The sequence below is a fragment of the Papaver somniferum genome, chromosome 6, assembly GCF_003573695.1.
Source record: "Papaver somniferum cultivar HN1 chromosome 6, ASM357369v1, whole genome shotgun sequence".
Taxonomy (NCBI): Eukaryota; Viridiplantae; Streptophyta; class Magnoliopsida; order Ranunculales; family Papaveraceae; genus Papaver; species Papaver somniferum.
In genome coordinates this window covers 57,603,484-57,606,541 of record NC_039363.1, presented here as the reverse complement: position 1 = coordinate 57,606,541, position 3,058 = coordinate 57,603,484, and the positions used below count along the sequence as shown (strand labels likewise).

At 39.3% G+C, this 3,058-nt stretch overlaps 1 protein-coding gene across 1 annotated transcript; it reads left to right on the top strand.

The window, feature by feature from the left end:
- The first annotated feature begins 1,639 nt into the window (after positions 1-1,639).
- LOC113287653 lies at positions 1,640-2,817 on the top strand. The gene has a single exon (XM_026536459.1). It carries the CDS (start codon positions 1,955-1,957, stop codon positions 2,732-2,734), a length of 780 nt encoding a protein of 259 aa, XP_026392244.1. The 5' UTR covers positions 1,640-1,954; the 3' UTR covers positions 2,735-2,817.
- Positions 2,818-3,058: the final 241 nt, after the last annotated feature.

Sequence of the window (3,058 nt, the reverse complement as noted above, 5' to 3'; positions counted from 1 at the left end):
TAAAAGGAAGGCGCCTACTCTTGCTAATATGACAAGAGTGACAGAAGACAAAGCTTTTATTTTGAACTGGAAGGGAAAACTTTTTGACAATACTAGAAACTGTGCTCAGCATTGGATGCCCGAGCCGCTGGTGCCATATTGGAATTCTTGCAGAAAGAAAGGTTGAAGGTGATTGCACGCCGCCATCAGTATCCAGCACATAAAGCCCATTCTCATTCCTTCCTATTAGCAGCGTTGCCCCCGTGATTTTTTCCTTCACAACAAACAAATTAGTGTGAAACACAAAATATACATCGTTATCCTTGCAAAACTAATGAACAGATAGCAGATTCTTTTTGATCTGAGGCACATGATATACATTATTTAAAGCAAAATTTCGATATTTAGAATTGAACTCAGTGTTACCAATGTGTGCTATTTGTAGAGCATTGCCATTACCAACTCTCACTTGATCAGGTCCATCATATTCATGTGGGATGCACAAATTCTGAGCATCAGCAGTCATATGATTTGTCGCACCCGTATCTGTGACCCACTGAGTATTAGTTGTGTCAGGAAAAGCAACATACGCCTCTGCAGGCCTTTGGCGATTTTCATTGCTCCTATCATAACGAAACCAACAACGATCTGCAGTGTGGTTTCTTTTCTTGCGTATCTGACAGTATACATCCCATTGAGGAGAACCACGTTGCTGGTTAGGTGGACGACGATTGTTATTGTTAGGAGGTGAATTTCTTCTGGGCTGATTGGTGTTCATCCTTGGTTGATTTTTGCTGGAAGATGCTGTACTCGAAGTTACAAGATTTGCCATGGGTTGGGATTCCTGAGACAGTTGATTCTCCTGACGCATCTCGTAGGTAAGAAGATGAGACTTAAAAGTCTGGATATCCATGTTATCAGCAGTACCCAACACAGTAACTATTGGATCATAAGACCGATTCAATCCATTACAGATGGATTGCTTCATTTCATTAGCAGGAACTGTGTAACCAGTTGTTGCAAGTTCATCAAACAAATGTTTATCTTCATTTAAATAAGCTTTCAAAGACTTGTTACCTTTGGACAAGTTATGCAGTTTCTTCTTGAGATTCATCTGGTGAGCAAACGTATTAGGCACAAACTCAGCTTCCAGTGTATCCCATATTGCTTTTAAAGTATCCAGCTTTGCAACAATGCTGAGAACTTCTGGTGTAAGGGTGGAGTTTAACCAACCAATGATTAACGCATCTTGTGCTTCATATGCAGTGAAGGCAGGGTTGATTTCATCACTGTCCGGGAGAGTGCGTTCTGGGATTTCTTTTGATCCATCAATGAATCCAGTTATTCCATGACCCTTTAAGATGGGTTTGAACTGAGCTTTCCATAGTATGTGGTTTGTTTCAGTGTGCTTCAAAGTGACAAGATGATGGATTTGAACTTGTCTAAGAGCGTTTGTTGTATCTGCCATAGCTGTTTCTGTGACAGTTGTGTTTGTTCTTCAATCTTTTTTTGTTTTTGTTGTTTTGGGATATATGCGGAAGGTGAACTTGGATTTTAGAGCCTGATATCAAGCTAGAAGTGTATATTTGGTGAATATCTTCCACACAATCTGTGGAGATTTAAACTTCTTTATTTATAGCAGAGGAAGTTTACATTAGTCAAAACTGTAAATAGAGATACATGGAAGATCCTAGATATTAGTCGGAGATATTTGTTGAAGACCTGACTGAGTATTTTGTTGTTGAACAGCTCCCTGACTTTGTGGAGAACGTGTTGTGCTAACAGAAAAGCCTGCTATTTCTCCGGCAGCAAACACACTACAATGGGTGCACAAAGACAATTACGGTTGGGCTGAAATAACTATTTCCACTCCCTTTTATAAGAACCATCTTTTACAGAGCCCAAAATTAAATCACGGTCTCTTTTTGAGAGTAAAGACTAAAGACTAAAGAGAGAGAAAAAGAAACAAGCAGCCATGGAAGATGCCCTAACTGAAGCACCACCGCCATCAAGGTTTTTCAATGAAGATCTTGACAACTTTATCAAACCCTCACCTCCACTCCCCTCCCCCTTTCTTCTTTTCTCTGACCCCAACTCCAATTTACTCAGCCCATCTTTACTCATCATCGCCATCTCCTCTCCCTCTCTTCATCTGCTTCACCAAATCTCTTCAAAAACCCTAATTGGATCACTCATTCTTCCTGAAGTACCCTTTTCAGGAAACTCCATTGAACCTTCTCCAAAGGATAAGTCATGTAATATCTACTCTATTAATGGTGATGATGGGAGATCGATCCTTTTAGTGCTTACTCAGTTTTCGATCTCCCCAGAAAGATCTCACACCGTTGCAAAACTACTAATCGATGGAAACAAGATTCATCCAGAGAAAGTACTCATTCTCGATTCGATTGAGAGTAGAAATTTCCGTGGGAAACTTCCTCCGGATGAGATACTAGGGTTTAAACTAGAAACAATGGAGGAGAAGTTAACTAGTGAAGCAATGGTGAAAGGCTTGGATTATTTTCCATCTGGAAGTGTTATTGACGGAATTTCTGCTGCTCTTCTTGCTCGTTGTCAAATTAAGAAGATTCGTGCAACGTTATGCGTTACCTGGCCCCAAAATGGTTATTCTGTAATCTCTTATCTTAAATCTGTAGTTCTTAAAGATGTTTTGCCTAAACTTACCTTGAGTAGTGTTCTTTTAGATTCTGATTTGGTTAGAGATTCTCGTTATGAATCTGAATTGTACACCTGAGATATATTTTCGATGTTACATGAATTTCTGAACTTGATAGAACGAAGAATTAGACGAATTTAATCTACTTATTATTTCTCTGATATTGATTTCTATTACATGCTGTTGTTTGTGTGAAATGTTGAGAATGGTGGGTTTTGGGATTTACATATATAAGCTTTGATGTTTTTAATGTGGGTAGAGAAAGGAAACAGAATAAGGTAGATAAGTAGCAAGAGCAAGAGAAGGGTTGCCGGTGTAGATACCATGCATTGCATAACCCATAACTTCAGCCATTTCTCCTGCATATCTCATTAACATGGGTCTTAAGAATAATCCCCAGAG

Excerpts from the sequence above, each read along its gene's own strand:
- LOC113287653 (XM_026536459.1), top strand. The coding sequence starts at position 1,955 with ATGGAAGATGCCCTAACTGAAGCACCACCGCCATCAAGGTTTTTCAAT.